Raw genomic sequence first — 19,076 nt, forward strand, 5'->3', positions numbered from 1 at the left:
TACGGGTCAGTGAAAAAAAAATGGTAAGACTAGCAAAGGTGTAGAAATATAGGCAGTGAAACAGTTGGAGACGAATGGACACAGAAATTGTCAATGCTAACCTGCTCAAAAAGACGATGCTAACATCTGCTAAACATTGGGAGATGTATGAAGAATGTTCATTATGGTATTTTAACATAACTTAATTCCCATGTAGCACTGAACACAAAGTACAGCTGAGGCTGATGGTAAGGTCTTATTTGTCGTATTTGTATTAGTATGTTGTATTGTCAACCTCATGGTGGTGCTAGAGGAACTTTGGAGTGGATGAATCAACCCTTGCCATCGATACCGCCGTGCTGCAAGGAATATTCAACCCGAGTAGGACAAAGATATCTATAAAGCCTCTAATTCACCCATTCACACACAAGCTATCACACCAATAGCAGCGGATCTGCAATGCAAGGCACTCGATTGCTCAAGAACAAGACCGCCCTCAGGTTAATGGATGACTCACTCACTTGATGTGAGTGTCACTTGAACTTGCTGTGGCTCACCACCTGAGCCACAGCAGTTCTTACAATATGGTAAACAGTGTGCAACTACAGCGATGTGCATCCCATCTACTGTCTGTGGTTTTGGCTGTACCGTCTCAGAGCAGCTGGGCCCCAATAGGCCTCAAAAATACTCACAAAGGAATACATTCTGGCAAATAAAACTGACCATTCTATATTTAATCTGAGACGCCGGCCAGAACATCTAACCTCTTTTCATCTCACCTCACGTCACCTTCCCATCTTTGCCGTCAGACAGAAGTGTCAGACCCATTTTCACAGAGACGATTTTGGAGCTAATGCTATCTGACAAGCAAAGTGATGCAGGGTTACATTGTCTAGGGTGCAACTATTGTTAATATTCATGAAGTCTCTGCTCCCTGTGACATTTTTTTTGCCCGTAAATGCTTACATGGAAACGAGGGAGATTGATTCTTGTTATGCTGCATGTCGAGTCTTTAATTTTTGTTATAAAGCGAGAAAATTTCTCATACACACGCATACACAATTGTCATGATGCTTTCTAACAAGCCAACATGCAGTATCAGTGTTGACTTGTAATGCAGTATTATAATGTGTACTGCCAAAATACACAAGTCAAGATAACACATAATATTTTCTTAGAGTTAAGAAACTCAATATAAGCTCTCGGTATAAGGAAGTCCTTTAACTTTCTCAAAAATGCATTGCAAATTGAAATTGAAAATGTGAAGGTTTCTCGAAATATCACACTGATTGAAAGCTGTATGTAATTTCACTTCACAAAATCCCTCCTTTGACTTTGACTGGTATTTATCCCAAATGCCAACCATTCCTGCCTACATAACTTTAAAAGCAAACCACGGGAACACTCGGAATTTTGTAATTTATTGAAAAGACGTCAAGCTTACAGTGAGTCAGAAGAAGCAGAGAAAAGTTTAAAAAAAAGTTCATAACAAAAGTTGAATGGTGGGACTTTCTTGAAAGCATCATTTCTCCCAAACATGTAGTAATTATCTATATACATAATGACAATTACTCTGGGGAAGGTTGTAAAAGTGCAGACAGAGGATATGGAAATGTTTCTTGGAATAGCCTTGTGGTTTTCTGAGGGACATTCCTTTGTGGATATCAAGTATTATCTTCAAGAACATCTGAAGTGTCCTAAACCTTCAACGAGCTCCGTGCAAATCATTGAAATGTTTCACGTGTACGGCCATCATCAAACACTGAACAATATTTGAATAGGTAAAGAGTGGGCTGTTAATGATACCACAGAGCTCTTTGTGTAGTGAGGGTGATGGTCATGGAGTGACAGAGGGGGGAAAGAGAGGGAACAGAAAGGAGGAAGAGGCCAAAACAGTGAAAGAGGAAATGCACTGCGGTCTGGTAGGGAGCAAGGCCAAGGCAACAGAAAACAAGGACAGAAAAGGACAGAAAAGAACAGAAAGTCTAAAAGGTTTTCCATTCTCCCCTAATTTAGTTCCCCCCCCCCCCCCTCAACTCTCCCCTGAGACTGACCCTCACAAACCACACAATCATCTGTTACTCTGATTCACCCGGAGATAAAGAGGAAGAGAGAGAACTAGAACGAGAGGGGAGGAGGGGAGAGGAAGGAGAGAGGAAAGGAGCATTCACAAATACGGATGTAAAACTTTTCCATCTCAATGCTGCGCCACATCATTACTGCCCTCTTCACCTTCCACATGTCTTCAAAGGCTGCTGCATGATTGTTGTTCTCATAGCAATGTTGAAATTCACCAGAAACTAAACCTTTGATTGTGATGAACTAGTTTATGAGGGACACAAAGCAATTTAAAAAGGCCCAGGGTCAAAAGCAAGGGCACTACTTTGTGGGATGAGTAATCTGTCAAATGCATTTGTGTGTGTGTGTGTGTGTGTGTGTGCGTGTGTGTGTGTGTGTGTGTGTGTGTGTGTGTGTGTGTGTGTGTGTGTGTGTGTGTGTGTGTGTGTGTGTGTGTGTGTGTGTGTGTGCGTGTGTGTGTGTGTGTGTGTGTGTGTTCTTGAACTTCTATCCCGGTGGGGAAAAAAAACGAGGATTTTTGCTAAATGCACTTTTTCAAAAATCCTAATTTGTTGGACTATGCAAAAAAAAAATTGTTATGCTTTTTATTTTTATTGCTGCATTTCAGCTTTGTTTTTGTTAAAAGAGCTGAGATGCTCAATAGGACACCGAATATGTGTGTTCAAATCCTTATTTTCCTGTCAAAAGCAACAGAAATATGTTTTATTGGCATGCTGATTACTCCAGCAGTCGTCGTCATAATGATCCTTTTTAAATTAAATTATGAAAAAGCATCACAAGAAATGATTTACCAGCCATGTCCGATAAAATTGACAAATACTTTCCCTCTTTACTGTACCACCAAATATAAGATTTCCCTATAACTACCAAAGTTCTCTACATTCTCTAGTCTCTAAAAAGCACTTGATTATGGCGATAGGGAAATGTCTGGTCTTGGTTTAATATAGAAAGAAATCTCACTCTCCCGAGCATGAATTCTAATTCTTTCTTGTATGTCACAAGCCTATTTGGAGCAGACTGAGGCATTTCTCTTGTGGCAGACGGCCGTGCCTTGTGTGGTTGTGGTTTCCACTCTCTCTGTGCATATGGTCTGTCACTATGTTTTATTAGGAGACTGCTTATGCTGAAACGCCGTGCTGTCTTCTGACACTATGCTGTAGGAAAATAAGCCACACGTGTGCTGGAGCGAAAGCTATTTAATAACCTTGCTTTCAAGTGCTTGTGTACAGTCTTCTTTTCACAAACTGCTCAATACACTGCAGCCCCTCGACTTAAGTATCATCCATAACAAGGACCTGGGGTTACAGACAAGTGATGCATCACAGAAAAAACCATTAAGGGAAGTTTCTATATGCCTCATATTCAACAAGGGTTTGTCCCTATCTAAATACAGCCACTGTCACACATGCACCATAACCTGTTAAAGTAAATTTGCTAAAGTATCATCCATGTTGGCATCTTGTGGGAAAAGGAGCCGGAGTAATGAAAATTACTCGGGAAATTCTATATATATATATATATATATATATATATGCATGTATTGTAGGCTGTTAAAATTAATTGTTCTGATTCTCCCCAAAGAAATTATAATGGCTTGAAAGGCATGAACAGAAGCTCAACACCAGATAATGCAAAGAAGCTGCTTCCATGTGTTGATTAGCCAAATAAGGGAAAAATATAAAATGTAAAATATATAATTTATCATTACGATTTGCGGGTCTATAATGTTTCCCAAACTGTACTTTAATATATTTGACAACTATGGCTTTTAAATAAGTTTATATTCCCATTGTTGTCATTATTAGTTACTAATCAAATACTGACTCAAATATTCACTGAAATGGATAAAGGTATCATCAGTCATGATCCTGTGTCTCTGCAACAGTTTAAGTGGTCTTCTTCATTCATTTTTAATGAATTCATGGCTACCACAGAGTCAACAATGCGTACATGATGAAAAATGACTTTTCCCATCTTTCATGACAAACCATCATTCTGCTCCACATGTGACTCGCATGCAAGTGAGCTCTTTGACAAATATTGTCTTTCAAGAAATGGCATCTTGCTCCATTCACTGCTCAAAGCACATACACATGATTCAATTAGTTGCTATGGGTGCTGGGAATGTGTAACATGGAATTCATGCAGTAAATATCTTACTGAAGGCATGTTTATGCATGATGAGTTTGTTGGACATGGTGCAATGTCACGGGTCAAGTACTTAGTATCTATCAAACACAGGCCTATCCATTTATGGTGCACGCACATGCAAACGCATTCAATAAAAACACATATGGGAACACGCAAACTACCAACCATCAAAGCAATAAATAAGTTATGCACCCGGATAAAGACATACTCAATCAGCCAAATAAGAAATGTACACACATCCACATACTACATTAAACTCCCATACTACGTATGTAGCATAAGGAGCCAATTATATAATATATAATTTCAAGCTTTACATGCACACACAGAAGGTAAAGCAAGGTTAGATTTATACTTACTGTTAAGCATTGCATATTCTCGGGGCGATTGGTCTCGGGGGCAGCACCATGGTTTGACAGCACAGCCTCTGAAATGTAGACAAAGGAATCACGGGCTGAGACAGTGCCTTTGGAGCACATTTCTCTCTGTGCCAACGCAAAACAGCCTTCTGAATGCACACAAATAAAGTCCTCAAATAGTTCTGAGAGTCCATAAAAGTGACTCAGAAAGATAACAACAAGCAATTAGGGCAACATTTGTCCGGAGCAGCCTTCACTGGGCTGGAATTCAAACTTCAGAGCGCAGATAAAAAAGGCAAAAACAACGTCCAGCCGAGTCGAGGAAAATCCCATAAGATGCGAGGATCCAACAAACTGCCCAAGAGAGGAGTGGAAGTGAGAACAAGTGAGAGGGAGGGAAGGAGGGAGGGGTGAAGAAGAGAAAAGGAACTCCTCTCTTACTCTATTATCCGTCCGTCACACAGGGCTCCTGGGAAGTTGCCATGGTTACAGGGACTCACGCCTCAGTGTCCTTTTAACTATTGCTCATAAAGGCAGCATTCAGCTTTGGGCCACAATGCAGATCTCCATCTCTCTCTTTCTTTCTACATTTCCTTATGTTGACATAGTTCACTTAATATATAAATCTTTCCTTCTCATTTTCTTCTCTGTCTCTCAGACTTCACAAACAGCAACTCCACTGTCCCCCCTCCAACCACGACCACCTTCTGCTTGGTGTTTCTGTCCTTCCTCTTATCCCTCTCTTTTCTATACTTGTCCATCACACATACCTTCATCACAATAGGGAGAGAGATTGTCCGAACCCACACTGTGAAATGTTATTTTCCAAACTCTGCCAACCAAGTCAAAACCGCCCCAGCATGAGTCAAAGAGAGTAAGTGGATAAGTACCCTTCCCGGTAACCTCACAGAAAATTGCAATAATCACATTCTATACACACACATATTTTGAAATGTCTACTTAAGTAGTTTTAAAGTAAACTATCTTAACACGACATTACAGTGCGATTATGCCAGTACCGCTGTCTGAAATGGCTGGCAAATAATTGTATTCCTTTGAATAGAAGTTATAATACAACGTTGAGGAGGAAGTTGGGTTACGTTGTTATTGAGCCAAAAAGTCAGTACAGGGAGGTCGGGGGTGGTTGGGTGCGTCAACAAAATGTTAGACCATGCCACGGGAGACTGGTGTTCATTTCCCTTGTTTCTTTTATCCATGAGGACAAAGAAGCACTAATCTAAACAAAGTCAAATTTGTTATTTATTTTTTCACCCTATCAAAGTCGTGTTTTTGTCGGAACCCAACAAAACCTTATTGATGTCAGATCATAACTGATTCATTTTTTCAAAAAAGTGATTTGTTACATTTCTGGTAGAAAAATGTGAATTTTAAGTATAACATTTTAAAAGATAAAAGATAAACTCCTCACCACAGATTTAAAGTGAACACAAACAAACATTCCCTCTTCTTTGGTAACAAAAATAAATGCTTTCAGTCAAATTCTTCATGTATTGTGCATTTTGTCTTTTATTGGTAGGTATTAGTTTAGGGGGGTAAAAAGAAAGTCTGCAACCATAACTGTACAAAAGCGATATTTTAGATGCACTGATTAATTCAGACAACATCATCATATATGTATTATGAGCAGGAAAACAATATGTAATTGTTTTGATATCACAGTTATCACCAATACCAGTATGTCGGGACACCACTACTCTGAACTTACATCCTTCTGCTATAAAGGTCAAACAACCAACAATAAGCAAAACACATTTTTAGAGGAGGATAGGCATTAAAATGTATCTAGTCTACAGAAAAATGAAAATTGAGCGTCCCATAACAATTTGGTTACAGTTGCTACTTCCCTCTGTAACCCTCAACTGTAATTTAACCCCTGAGTAAAGGAACCAATCCCATAGTTGTAGTTGCCATGGTAAACCAAAGGCTTTATCAAATAAAGGGATTTTGTCATTTGCGGATCTGAAACCTCCAGGGGTCAAGCAAAATAGAGGGTCTAACCTGGCTGGCATCAAGCCCAGGAGAGGACTCTTTTGTGTGGGGAAGACATCAGTAACTCTGGGCATAAAAGGGGAGCGACGCGGAGCAGCTGGCAACGAGAAACATCCAGCATGACTGACATAAAGATGGGGGAAAGAAAGAGGGACAATAAGGGATGGAAATAGTGTGACAGTGGGAAAAGTATACACAAGAGAAATTCAGGGAATGAGAACTAAAGGAATGAGTAAGAAACTGAGAAGATAAAAAAAAAAGACAGACAATGAAACTAGACGGTAAAAAAACAAGAAGGGGTAGAAAATGAAGATGTACAAAAGGCGAGAGTAAAGGATAGAAATAAAAATACTCTTCTGAAGTTGAGGCAGCCATCTGCCAGAACATAAAAAGCCCTTGACTCTGGCCGAGTCCCTCATTGCAGCACTCGCTCACTTGACACCCAGTCCTTCTTTTCACCTCCTGTCGCCCACAAACAAATACACACATAATGGAGAGGGTGGAAAAGCCAAGATGGGAGGAGATTGCCTCCATTTTACCGTTTGGGCCTCTTAAGATCACATCAGCATCATCAAATCAGTGTTTTAATTGGTGAGAGAAGGAACTAACAAATTATATAAGGACACTATTTTATAAGCTATAATAAATGTAAATAATTACTTCAACTTTGATCAATAAAAATTATCTACAGTATATCAAGTTCAAATTTATTTTGTCATTTCATCCATGAAATATCAAGCTGACTGAAATATTGTTGAGTTTGAATACGATTTTTATAAAACAAAAACGTAATAAATATTACATTAAATTAAAATAAAGTTGCAATACAATATTCTGCTTATACATCTGAATAAATATGTATGTAGTAAACTAAATTAAAAAATACATTTTAGATATGCTGTGTTTGTATCTTTTCTGGGAAATTATGGACTGGTTTAGACTGGACTGGAAAACATCAACTCTGTCCTCAAGCCAGAGTAACAACACAAACATGTAACCCTGTATATTGTTCAAAATCACATTTGATTACTATCTAAAAATTCACATTGACTGTTTCTGGCTAAATTCCCAACATGTCCCTCAAGATGCAAAAAAGAAAAAGGTGCATTTACATTTTGTGCCTCACCATTGAGACCAGTACAAACATACTGAGTGCATTTACTGCTTAATAAAACACCTGAAAAGTAGTTTTTTTTATTATTTTGAATTGTGCATTTTAACCTCTACATCTTCATTGCCTTTGTTGTCATATTTATGTCTATCTTGGTGTCTTACTACCCCAAACTGACAATCAGTAGGATTGGCAGGCTGTAAATGGACAAAGCCTAACCCTGTCGGAGAAATTACATTTATTTACAACATTTATTTTATTTCTGACAGAATGTACTATCTTACAATACAATATTTACTCGTAGTAACTGAAATATTATGAAGCCTTTTTATTGTTATGTGTAGGCACTGGCACTTGGTTACGGGTCGGTGAAGATCCTGGTCTTGTTGTCTGGCTTTGTACTCCCACCATCTTTCTAGAGGTAACTGTGGGGACCAGTTTGTTAGTGGATCGGTGTCTCAGCCCACCACACTCAGCTTTCCTGGTTGTTGCTTTTTTTTTATCTTATCGAAACTCAAACCATTAACACACTTCTGTAACTCACAAAAATGGCAAAAAAAATATAGTTGGAGCTTCAAACATCCTTTCAGCAGAACGGGTGAGCGCTGTCTTGTATCTGAGAGGAGTTTTGGTTGGTCAATGGACAAATTGATTTTGAAGAAAGAAAAGATGTGAAAATGAAGCCTAAAATATTGAATCCACCTTAGTTCTTTGATCAGGTTGTTACAGTTATAGTTTGTGGTCATCATCTTGTTCACCTTTGAATTTTGTTAATTCCATTTTATTTAGTTTAATTAGGTTGCAAAGTGGCATTTGTACATTTGTTTTCCAAATGCAGTTGTGCCTCACATTCAGAAAATAAGTTAGTCTGCAACCTACAGGGATCACCCCATGCTCCAGTAGTCAAACTGGACAATTATGTGTTGATCAAATCAATGAAATACTGTATTTACTTTATGGGAATACTGATGAAGATGAATCCCTGAAGCCCTGTAGAATAATCCACAAGGCGAACCACCCATTAGTTTTAATTAAATTATCAATGAGGCATCTTGGCAGATTTTTTTGACCTGTCTCTATTCACAATGAATGCTGAGTCACTAGCTTGTGTGTCGCTTATTGAGAGGGGGGGGGCAAGTGATTTCATTCTGAAGCTAACATATTTATATCGTGACAAAACAGCTATTGGATGCTATGAACACAACTATGCTGTTTTTTGAGGAGGGACAACTGCATTAATCAACAGCATTTGTTAGTGAAATCAGATGGTATGGCAGATGTGTACTTGAAGGATGTTAGCCATTCTAGGGGTGTATAGACACTATTGGCCCCCAGAGAAGGTATCCTGTTGACTTTGAAAATCCTCAATGAGGTTGACTTTTTAGTTCTTTACTGAAATATCTCAACAACATCTGGATGGTTTGCCTTGAAACACGGTACAGCCATTTATGGTCTCCAGAGGATGAATTATAAAATATTGTATCTTCTGACTTTTTATCTTGAGTCATCATCAAGTCAAGATTGTGTGCAAGACTTTGGTTTGGGACCAGGTACATCGGTACCATCGCCATCACTCTCAGCTTTACTTTGTATTTAGTGCTAATTAGTAAATGTTAGCATGCTAACACGCTAAACTAAGATGGCGAACATTGTGACCATTACTACTAAATACCAACTTCATCAACATCATCATTGGCGGCGTGAAAAAATAATAGGAACAATGTATCTAAACACAAAATATTGCCTCAAATACAGTAAAATAATCAACAAAGCTCTGACAGTCTAAACAAAAACTGAATATAATAAGCATCAAAAAGTCCATCCCTTTTATGTCATGATGATGAGAGCACATAGCTAGGACCACATGCATATTGTAATACAAACATTTAGCTGTGGATGCACAAGTAAGTGTACATTTTTACTGAATAAGGTTTGCTGAGAAATGTATTTGGTTTATACATTGTTTATCTGCATCCCACCAGCCTAAATCTGAATACAGAGCAAGTTAATTAAGAGATATTAATGCTGTGACTTTGCCTGCCTTCAGCACAACTAATCGTGTCACATTGAACAGGACAATTCTGGATAGCCGCACAGTCATGATTGACACATTTCATTTCCTGTTTGTCTCAGGCAAGACAGAAGAGCTAGAAAGGATTATGTCTGCTGTCTTTTGACTCAAAGTGTTGCATGATTGTCCCAGATTGTAAAAAGGATTGGAAGAGAACAAGCATATAAATACTCTGTGTTAGAATTTCATATCCAGCCTAAATAGTACCTTCAAATTCATCAAAACATCAACCACCACCAGTTCATCAGGATCATCATTTGTTTAGAAGCAGAACTCGTTGCAATACTGTGCCTTTCTTCGGGTGGAGCATTGGGTATGTTGTGAGAAATCACCAACAAGATCATTAATATTAATAATCAAGCACATACATTAGAGTTTTACACACTGAGAGCTAATAAATGTTTGGGGTGGTAGTGACATTTGTGAGCGTAAAAACAATTGCTGTTGGTCTGTCATCCTCTGTGTACAATAACCTCTGTGTACTCCAACCAATTTACTTTCAATGGTGGAGCACAATGCAACTGTAAAGAAAAGACGAAAACCAACCTTTACAGGGAAAGAAATGAGCCATGGTATTTAAAAATATAGATGATTGTATTTCTTTAGGGCAATATATGAATTACATGTATTACTTATATATATTTGTATGAACTTTTACACAATATTGGCAACATGACGATAGTAACATTCCCTAAAGTATGAGAAAATAATGTAGAATATATGTCACAGTACTAATTCATGGCGTGAGAAGGATCGGTCACACAGAACCGCCATCATGAGTTGTGGCACACAATAAGAATATATCTGCAGAACGAAGACTCTTGAAGTGGCATAATGGGAACAAGGTCGTTTTCCAGAGTGTGCCCCTTGTTGGCAGTCACATACACCCTCCAGTCATGCCCACTTTGTTCCGCCTACCTTCTGCAGGCTCAATATGTCTGCCCATCAGGAAATGTATTCCAATTTACTTTGTGTCCATGACGACTTAAAGCCGTCTCGGCGCGTTGCCTCTCTCCCTAACATGTTGGAAGTGTCCACCCACTGCAGATTAAAGACTATGCTATGCAGCGATTCAGTGTGTGATGCAAAGAGATTGGGTTGTAGAAGTGGTTCTCTTCTGGTTGGCCCCCCCCTCCCCCCACAACCCCATTCACCCCTCTAGTGGTAAACATGTGCCTGTCCACGTTCTTTTTAGGTCATCTCTTGTGATCACTGACACATTTCCTGCATTTATTGAGCATTCACAACAACTCAATAATATATTGGTTTCTGTCAACTAAAAGGCGGTTTCGACTATGGTGGTCAGCTGAGCGTGATGATTAGGTGAAATCAGCCACATTGACTGAAAACGCCACTGTGTGTGCGCTCAGGGCTGTAGAATTCTGTAGAATTATATGCTGTTAACATATTTTCTCTTTGAATATGGAGCTCATGTGAGACAGATTATACTTTACAAAAACTCTGATATGGTGAGTCTGACCTTTCATTGCAGGAGGTAAACCTCATATGAGGATTGTGTAGACGTGGTCAGACAGCTTGATTGACATCGGTCTGACCCTCCTATCAGTTATGTTGTGTCAATTAGGGTTGGAAAGATTACACTCATGAGCCTTTCTAACGCAAAATAACCAAAGCAGCTACATTAATTGCACCGATGCTTTTCCTGCTGTGACATGAAAAAATGGCCCGGTGTTATTGGTTCATCTAAATACACAGTCCAGTGTTTATATATATATATATTTTGGTAATCTTCTTGATATTTTTGATGAAATTATCTGTGGCTGTTGCAGGACTGTAATACGGCCGTCTAATCATTTTACTCAGCTGAATGTAATGATTTTACAGGCTGCCTGTTTGCCTCTGCACTCATTGCTCTTCAACAGAGTCTTCCAGCTGCTAGCTTAACAGCTGTGAGCACGAACAATCTCCATGTTGCATTCATAATGAACACAGTAGGAGAGTGGCATTGGAAGGAGGCCTGGAGGGACAGGCTATCAGTGCTGCCGACTTTGTTGCTAGATTTAGCAACTTTTGGAACTCGTGCTGCTAGCTACTTTCATTGGAAAAGAGCTGGCAACACTGGGCTGTTTTTTTTTTTTTACTTCCTCAAGATTTTTAAGAGAGAAAGGTATTTTAACAAGAAATACGTTTGTTCAAGCTGAGTATATTGTTTAAGTCAGATAAATAAAGTCAGCCCCCACATCTCCATGTGTATGTCCATTTCCAACCCCTTCCATATAAATTAATCACATCATGTTTATTTTAATCTGCTGATTTAAAGGCGTGCCATCTGGAAGAGCCAGGCAGTGTTTATGTGTGTGTGTACAGTACGTCTGGACTATATCCATCTATTATGAAAAGGGAAACAAGTGTACAATGCAGCAGATGACACACTTTTTAAGCACAAGTCCAATGGGTGCGCTGGTATTTTTGCTTTCGCGCATATACAGACCATCTGACCCACATCGTAAGCTTGTTGGAGGGAGATGCATTAGCCATGGTGAAAAGCTCACACACGTACATGTCACCGTGGGTCACTTGTCTTCACTGACACATTACGCAAGCCAAACACAGAGCTATTAAGAGTTCTTCAAACACTCATGTCTTTTTTATTTTATCAATAACAAATGTGGAGACATATAAATAGAAAATACAGGACATATGCTTGTGCACAATCATGCACAGATGGGAAATAAAATAAGCTCCAAACAATAACCCTTTCAACTACGACCAACTCAACTAATATAGAGAAAGGTTGGGTTTTTTTTTATCCCCACTGATATGTGATTAATCAAATACACAACCACTAGATTTCTTCTGCTGCTTCAACTATTCGATGCAATTGAGAATGATAAACCTCACAGTAACACAAACAATTGGATTGTTGCCGTTACAAGAGAACAGACAGGAAGGATGTGCAAAATAACCTGTTTTTAAATGTGCAGTTACATGTAAAAAACATATATATGTATAAATGAAATGCATATATGAATCAAATGTGGACTGTGTGGTCTTAAACCAGTCACCATTTGAACATTAAGAATATGTCTAGATAGTCAGTGAGTCAGCATTCAGTCTTATTTGAACTAAAATACTCTGTTTGGGAGATTGCGTTTAATCAGTTTGGCAATTTCTTCTCCATCACTATTTTAATAATCAAGACATTGACCACATAAGTGTACTAGCTATACATTTTCATTCTAGACACCTAGTCTGAGTATACCACCATCCATATATTCTGTATTGTTAGTATTACTACAGGCAGAACAGTACTTGGGTGTGTACATTAAAACTGTAGCTCAGGATTGGCTTCTACCACTGCGTAACACAAAAATGGGTTCTGACAATCAACACTAATTGCCCTGTCACTCCTTATCTCAGACATGTTGTTTGGCTGCCACTCATGCCCCTCAACTCATGGTAGGCAAAGTTAAGATGGCAGCCTTTTTGTTGTATAACTACATTGTAATTAGCTGTCAGAGCTCAGCAGGTTTTCTTATGGAAGCAGAGTCTGAAACACGCAAGAGGAAAGTCTGTCTGGTATGACTTGTAACAACCTGATATTTATAGAGTTCATTTCTCTCATTTTGCTCTGCATTTGTAATTTATTTCTTAAAAGTAAAAATATTTTAATTTGACCTGTCATGGCAAAAATACATTAAATGGATCTGGCCTGTTGATATTTGCAGATTCCAATTTTAATCAGATTGATGTCTTTCTATATACTGAATGTCTGAAGGCATCTTTCCTGAGAGTTTGTGCACATTAGCATGGATTAATCTAGCAGACCAGGCCAAGACTTGTTTCTACAGATGATGTTTGCTTGTAAAGTTAGACTTTTGTTTTTACATTACATTAAAGGATTTGTCAATTTAACTGTTGACATTCTTCTGGTCAGATAAGTTAACTCACAGTTGTGACTTCAGCCTGGTTTACATGACAAGGAAATCCTGATGATGCAAATATGCAATCCCTTAATGTATGTAAATTATCCCATTGCAAAACAATTACATAAAGATTGATTAGGATTAGATAATGTGGCTATTGTTGGAAAGTGTGGAATGGAAATTTTTTGGTGCTATTTTTAACTCTACAGAGTCAACTTGAATTCAGACAAGACGATTGTTGACTGTGAGAGATGCTTGAAGTTTTAGCCGAAGCGTATCTCATTTAAATCGTGAACAAATCTGAGCGAACTACAATGATTTAATTTCCTTATAGCCCGTTCAACCATCTAATCCATAACCGTATTCTTTACCATTTACTTGAATAAACTTAACACTTTGGGAAATGTTTTCTTTTGTGGAAACTGATAAACAGTTAATAATCTAATCATATTTATTCATGTATGAAGGTTAATTTAATTAGATTTAGCCATTTCACCCTTGTGACAAAAAACAAATACACAAACAAACCGAACAACAAATACATCACCAGCTACAGCTCCTCCTGGGCAGCTCCTCCAAAGCACCAAAGGAGCACAAGGGAAAACTAAAAATCCTGTTTCACCAAAATACGTTATTCAACCTTTACTGCCAGCAAGTTATTGTACTGTTAGGAGAAAACGACTTTAAATACTTTAACATGTTCAGTTACAAATAAGATAACATGGTTTAGCACGTTGGTCAATTGGCTGCTCCAAGTCCAGAGCAGGAGATAAACATGGGAAACAACACTTTACCACCGCTTGTGTGACTGCAGTCCTCCATCTCTGCCATTGTTCTTATCACCCTCGGTGCTCTCGATAAACCAATCCAACATTTAGGGCGCAGGATGCTACATTTAAAACGATAGACCATACTTTTGTATTCCTTTTAAAGATCGCTGGTATGGCACCATTGCTTTAGAGTAGTTAGAAAGAGTTAGGGGAGAGGCCTGATGACCAGCAGCAAAACTTATGAATTAGCTTTGAATCCAAAGCATTACAAGAGCATGGTGAGCCTGCCAAGCTCTCATTATGGTTCTGCTCAGAGAGAGAGAAGATAGAGAGAGAGAGAGAGAGAGAATCATGGACTGTGAAAGGCTGGTAGCTAGTGATGGTAAAAGTGTTTCTTTTTGCATTCTGCCACAGTATAAAGTTACATAAGAGGTTGACTGAGGACCAACAAATAAGTGACAAAGATGCCGGATTACTAAAACACGGTGACGTCTGAGAAAATGTCTGGAAATGAATACAAATAAAACATATTTTAAGAAGGAGAGCGTGAAATGAGAGACACAAAGTTGCATTGTAATGAATGGGATGTTGGTCATTTCAGTTTGTGCGTTTCATGGTGCAGCAGTGCCTCCATGGCCTACATTCTGCCAGCTGGCAACAACCAAGTGCATGCATGAGTATGCACCCCCACTCTCACACACACACACACACACACACATGGATCAGATGAGACAGTAGTGGGGGAGTATTTCCATTGGGAAAGATGAAAACATTTTACATCCATTAAAACCACTAAGCACGCTGTTTTTTTGATGCCATGAAATCCGATGAAATTCACTTTCTTAGCAACTGTGACTACAATTACTACACTTGTGTATAGTTTTAAAAGCCCCCAACACTTGCCTGTATAACCCTTAAGTGTAAGTCAGGATCCCCTCGTGCGAGCCTTGTAATGGTTTCCCACTGGCTGAGTCTTGAGTCCAATCTGATACGCCTGTCCCACTTCCATCCACAGAAGCAAAAAACTAATTTTAAAGTTGCATGAAGCAGATTAGCCAAGTTCAGCCAAGCGGTGTAAACTGGAATGGGTAAGCGCACGTCTCATGATATAATTGTCATTCTCATAACCCAGAATGGAATTATGTTAATAAGCAAAGGGAAGTTGATGGTACTGGGAATGGGGAATGTTGGAGTTGTGGAGGGGAACAAAATAGATGTGCGCGATGTGAAGGGTTTATGCATAGATGTGTACAAAAAGTTGGGGTCGTGCTGTAAGTAATCTACGGATTTGGTAAACTCCTGAAGGGGTCTTCCACTGAAAGCAACTGGGCAATATTCTGCTTGAAATTGAGAGATTAACAGCACATGCGGAGTGTAACAAAGAGATGAAAATTAATATCAGCAATAATTGAAAGACGAAGAAAAGAAACAAAGATGGAAGAAGACATGAGCAATAGAAGAAAAAAAGTGAAACAGTTACAGAGGTAAAAAGTGCAACAGACAGAAAGCAGTCACACATTCAAACAGCATCCGCAAAAGAAAACCATCCACTTCACGTTGCAAATGTTTTTCCTTGCATGATGCAACTTCCAAAACACACTCATGTGAAGCGAGTACAGTATGATAACACAAACATAGTACTCACCTAGTCTAGGCTGCCCTTATGGCTGGCACAGAGTAGCATAACTCCAACACACAAACACCACCACCACCTCCTCCACCAACGTGAAACTACGAGTGAGAGCAAACATAAGTAGGAAGAGAAGGAGCACTCGAAGGTGGAGAGAAGAAAAAAAATAATTTCCAAACAACTGTGTCTGTGTGTGTGAGAGAATGCGTGTGTGTGTGTGTGTGTGTGTGTGTGTGAGTGAGTTGTGTGTGTGTGTGTGAGTTAGGTGTGTGTGTGTGTCTGTGTATGAGGGGAGATCCACTCCAGCAGCGACCGGTATGATAGAGCTCCGTCTCTCTCTCTTTCTCTCTGGCAACTGTGACGCGTCAGGGTTACGTCCAGACCCCTCCTTCCCTACCACTCCGTCTTTCCCTCATTCGCTCTTCCAATCCCTCTCTCTTTTACCCTCTTCCAATCCCTCTCTCTTTTACCCTCTTCCAATCCCTCTCTCTTTTACCCTCTCCCAATCCCTCTCTCTTTTTCCCTCTCCTAATCCCTCGCCCCACCTCCAGACCCAAAGACTGATGAAGATTTAGGATTGCGAGTTTAGCACACACAAACATGTGGCAATATGTATATGAAAGGTTGGCTTGTGTTCTTACAGTTGGCATTTTTAGATTTGTTTGACCCTCACAAATTTCTGAATTGCCATTAGACTAAAAGATTGTCCCTTTCCATTATAGTATTGCAATATTTTGGACACCATTATGTTAACTATTATATATATATATATATATATATATATATATATATATATATATATGTTTATCCTGTTTTCACATGTCTACCTAATTTCACCAGGGCTGGGATCATATGAAAAATGTTTTGGGGGAATATTAAAAAAAAATGCTGTGCACTAAAATATGAGTGATTAATATATCAGTATTATCACTTTTTGAATTAAAATATGGCTCATATAATGCAATGTTTCCTGATTTAAATGAGGAAATATTTGACCAAAGAAAAAAATCTAACTTTCAATACTTCACATATTTCCATATTCATTACAGCAGACACATTTCAATTAAGTTAAATCAGGGTTCCCATGTGATTCATTGATAATGATTAATGATTAAGTTAACTTACCAATGGAGTTGGAGTTATGTTGTGTGGGCACTTTAAGGTGCTTCTTCCTCCCTAGCTCTTCCCCAAGTAGGTAGTACCATCCTTGAACCTCCTACAGCACACACACACAAAGAGTGACTGTGAGTGTGAGTGTGTGTGTGTGTGTGTGTGTGTGTGTGTGTGTGTGTGTGTGTGTGTGTGTGTGTGTGTGTGTGTGTGTGTGTGTGTGTGTGTGTGTGTGTGTGTGTGTGTGTGTGTGTGTGTATGTCAAGCACATGCACGAGTGTGCCTAACTTCAAGCTTGGGGATTCAATTTAATGAGAACTAAATCTAAAATGAAATGTTTCATGTGTAAACATGTATGTGTACACACACACACACACACACACACACACACAAAACGCACACAGACACAAACTTAATGTGCTTGCTCCTCCAGGGCTGCGAACACACTCACCGCTCACAATGCTTTAGCTTATTCCAGCAGCTGATGCCTTCACTTCTGCACCGCTGCCTTGTGAGCCAGATAGTGTGTGTGTGTATTTGTGTGTGTGCATGCACATGGTTGTATTCGCCACTACTGTACTGTACGTGGGGTCGGATTTTTAATCCTGATGATATGTCTTGCAAACAGGACAACACTGTTTTAAGCTCTGTCATTTTTATACTCTGTGTACACATTTATTACAGCACACACACACACACACACACCCACACACACACACACACACACACAGAGAGCAAGCCTCGTCTTTTGTACTACATAATGTGATGCCATGGACAGTGACAATAATCTCCGTTTTAAAAGCATCTTATCTGAGTGGACAGATTTCTGCGGGCTGTGGAATAAGGGGGGAGGACGGGCGGGGACTTGTATAGAAGATGGGGGAGGGGAGGGCATATGTCCTGAAAGTCAAGGATAGATTTACACCATCGTTCAATATTACTCTGCACATGTGACAAAGGGCGGGGGGGGGGGGGGAGTGGGACAAAGAGAGCTGTAAGTAAGGAGGAGAAAAGAGAAAGCAGAGATGAGAGAGAAGCGAAAAGCACAAAGTGGCAAAAGGATGGAAACAAATGACAAGATGTGACAAGCAAGCAGAGTAGGTAACAAAAATAACCAGAAAGCTCCAAATGTTTCTGAAACAAAAGAACACATTGGACGGAAAGAGGTGGGTTTGAAAGAAGGGCTGAATAATAATAAAAAACAGAAACGAAGAACAGATGTGGTGGACAGAAATAACTCATGTGACTCAGCTAAATATCCCTCATTAGCATAATAAGCAAATTAAATATTCATTGAGATGAATAGAGGAAGGAAGCCAGAAGACTAAACTCATCTCTTGTTGTTGTTGTTTGTTCTTCTCGTTGACGCTAATTGAAACTACAAAAAACACCTACTGTGGTGAGAGTGAGCAATGTGCAGCTGCGTTCATGTTTGTTTTCCTCATTATATTTCTAAACACCAAATTAAGAGTAGTATCTCAACTCCTCAGCCAGCCTGAGAAAAAGAAAACAAGAAATGCTGAACGCTTATAGGTCAAATAGTCAAAAGATGATTTTAACACCAGAAGCAGAAATGGTTATATTGTACTTTTGCCAAAGATAGCTTCTTTTGTTCTGGAGTGATTTGAACCCCAGAATATCATGTGTTTTGAACCAAGATGTCACCAGGACATTCATATTTTCTACTTCACAATAAGCACTAGTTGTAGGGTTCTTGGGGCAGAAGTACAGAAACAGACAATTGGAGAGGTGTTTTCAATTGTGCTGTAACCACAGTGAGCCAAATCCAAAATGTGGCCTTAAATACACAGATGCATGCAAAATGATGTAATAACACATAAATAATCATATAAAGTGCTGAGGCATTACATACCAAACATTTGCAGTCGTTACTGCACTAACCACTAAAACGTGGGTTT

The 19,076-nt window shown here is 39.1% G+C and overlaps 1 protein-coding gene across 1 annotated transcript in view; it reads right to left on the reverse strand.

The window, feature by feature from the left end:
- The window catches only part of rgs3a (regulator of G protein signaling 3a), a 120,532-nt gene that overhangs the window by 82,281 nt on the left and 19,175 nt on the right, over window positions 1-19,076 (reverse strand). Inside the window, exons 8-9 of the mRNA XM_034546399.1 lie at window positions 17,173-17,263; window positions 4,569-4,636 (exon numbers count right to left, since the gene is read on the reverse strand). Of these exons, the coding sequence (XP_034402290.1) occupies window positions 4,569-4,636; window positions 17,173-17,263 (159 nt within the window). The remainder of the gene's footprint in view (window positions 1-4,568; window positions 4,637-17,172; window positions 17,264-19,076) is intronic.

Source organism: Cyclopterus lumpus, chromosome 12 (assembly GCF_009769545.1).
Source record: "Cyclopterus lumpus isolate fCycLum1 chromosome 12, fCycLum1.pri, whole genome shotgun sequence".
Classification (NCBI taxonomy): domain Eukaryota; kingdom Metazoa; phylum Chordata; class Actinopteri; order Perciformes; family Cyclopteridae; genus Cyclopterus; species Cyclopterus lumpus.